Genomic DNA, 2,500 nt, shown 5'->3' on the forward strand with positions numbered 1-2,500 from the left:
TGTGTGTGTGGGTGCACATGCATACACAAACACAAACAGACACACACACTATATATTTTTATATATATAATATTTCCATTTAGGGAATTCCACTTTTTTTGGTCAAGCAGTCGGTACCCAATGATCATTATTTTATACGTTTTGGATGTGATTATCACGTCACAGATACTGGAACACCACTGGTATCCTCTCAGAGGTTTCACTGGAACTAGCACGCTAATCCCCTCAAAATTGATCACCAAACTCAGTGATCTGAGGCATCAACACCTCCCTCAGCAACTGGATACTGGACTTCCTAACCAACAGACCCCAGTCTGTCAGGTTAGAGAACAACACCTCCTCAAACCTCATCCTGAACACCGGTGTCCCACAGGGCTGCATGCTGAGCCCTCTCCTCTACTCCCTGTTCCCTACTACTGCACACCTGTACATGGTTTTAATACCATTGTCAAGTTTGCACAAAGGTGATTGGCCTCATCAGCGACAACGATGAGTCGGCCTACAGGGAAGAGGTCCAGCACCAGAGTGGTGTGCCGACAACAACCTGGCTCTCAACACCAAGAAGACCAAAGAGCACATTTTGGATTTCAGGAGGACTAAACATGGTGCACACCCCCCAATCTCTATCAACGGGACGGAGGTGGAGCGTGTCGCCAGCTTAAAGTTCCTGGGTGTCCACATCTCTGAGGGCTCTCTTGGACCCTCAACACTTCTACCCTGGTCAAGAAGGATCACCAGCGTCTCTTCTTCCTGAGGAGATTGAAGATGGCCCATCGGTCTCCATATATTCTGGTGAATTTCTACCGCTGCACATGTGTGTGTGTGTGTGTGTGTGTGTGTGTGTGTGTGTGTGTCTGCTCACCCTCTGGGCTGTACTGAGCTGTGATGGTGACCGTCTGCCCGGCATTCTTCAGGGCTGCTGCTGCCTGTTCATGAGTGGCACTGCAGAGATCAACCCCATTCACCTACACACACACACACACACACACACACACACACACACACACACACACACACACACACACACACACACACACACACACACACACACACACACACACACACACACACACACACACACACACACACACACACACACACACACACACACACACACACACACACACACACAAAAAAAAACACACACACACACACACACATATACAGACACACACATTCACACACACATACATACACAGGAAAGGACAAATGAAACTGACTATGTTTTTGAGAACAGTCATTGGTGCACTACATAGAGAACAGTCATTGGTACACTGCAGGTGGAAATTCTCTGCCTATTTCACTCAGGGTATGTTGTGTATCATGCAAAACACACTATATGCACATGTTCGCAAGGTTAAAACCCTAGTTTTCACTGCTGTGTGTGTGGGTGACTGTGTGTGTTTGTGTGTGTGTGTGTGTGTGTGTGTGTGCTCTTACAGAGAGGATGCGGTCTCCTTTGTGTAGTTCTCCACTCAGATCTGCTGGGCCTCCAGTGAGGATAAAGGAGATGAAGATTCCCTCCCCGTCTTCCCCTCCCACGATGTTAAAGCCCAGACCAGTCAAGCCCCGATGCAGCACCACCCGACGAGGATTTCTATTGCACACGCACACGCGCACGCGCACACGCACGCACACACACACACATACACACACACACACACACACACACACAAACACACACAGGCGCACGCACACACACACACACACACACACACACACACACACACACACACACACATACACACACACACCAAACACACGCGCACGCACACACCGACGCACACACGCACATACACAGAGCCACACACACAAGAACCCATACACCAAACACACACACACACACACACACACACACACACACACACACACACACACACACACACACACACACACACAAAAAGACAGCAATAATGTTCATGCTTATGATTGGCTAAGCTGGAATTTTTCACTATTTTCCTCTGTGCTGTGTTTGTGTGTTTTGGGGTTGTGCCTCCCTACAGGTGTGCTGGTGCCATGGCAGGTGTTACTAACTCAATTACGGTTAGGGTAAGTGCACAGGTACACTTGGAGTCTCCTATCATGTTTATCTGGGGAGTGGGTAATATGTGGTTTTAGCCACTAGATGGCACTGCAGCCTTGACTGCCTCTTTTCCCTGAAACAGACAGTCAACACAGATACTGATAAACTTACACACTAATGAATACACATCTGAAACAGACAGCATTATCACAGACATGCACTGCTCAGTCACACAGACATATACTACTTAATCACACACTACTAAACACAAAAGGGTCCTTTTTTTCTAAATGGCCCCTACACCCTCTCCCTCTTCCTCCCATTCAAAACTAGCCCCTGCACTCACTCAGCACCTTAACTCTACTCAGATGTCTAGTGTATTTGCAGCACCTTAACTCTGTTCAGATGTCTAGTGTCTTTGCAACACTTTAACTCTACTCAGCTGTCTAGTGTCTTTGCAACACTTCACCACCCACT

At 47.7% G+C, this 2,500-nt stretch overlaps 1 protein-coding gene across 1 annotated transcript in view; it reads right to left on the minus strand.

Annotated features, from left to right (window-relative positions):
• Positions 1–2,500, minus strand: part of LOC308380184 (discs large homolog 1-like protein) — a gene marked incomplete at its 5' end in the record, with an annotated part of 68,679 nt that overhangs the window by 18,526 nt on the left and 47,653 nt on the right. The window contains 2 exons of the mRNA XM_080857457.1: positions 863–965; positions 1,441–1,597. Coding sequence (XP_080713583.1) covers positions 863–965; positions 1,441–1,597 — 260 coding nt within the window. The remainder of the gene's footprint in view (positions 1–862; positions 966–1,440; positions 1,598–2,500) is intronic.

This window comes from Sprattus sprattus (assembly GCF_963457725.1).
Source record: "Sprattus sprattus genome assembly, chromosome: 2".
NCBI lineage: Eukaryota > Metazoa > Chordata > Actinopteri > Clupeiformes > Clupeidae > Sprattus > Sprattus sprattus.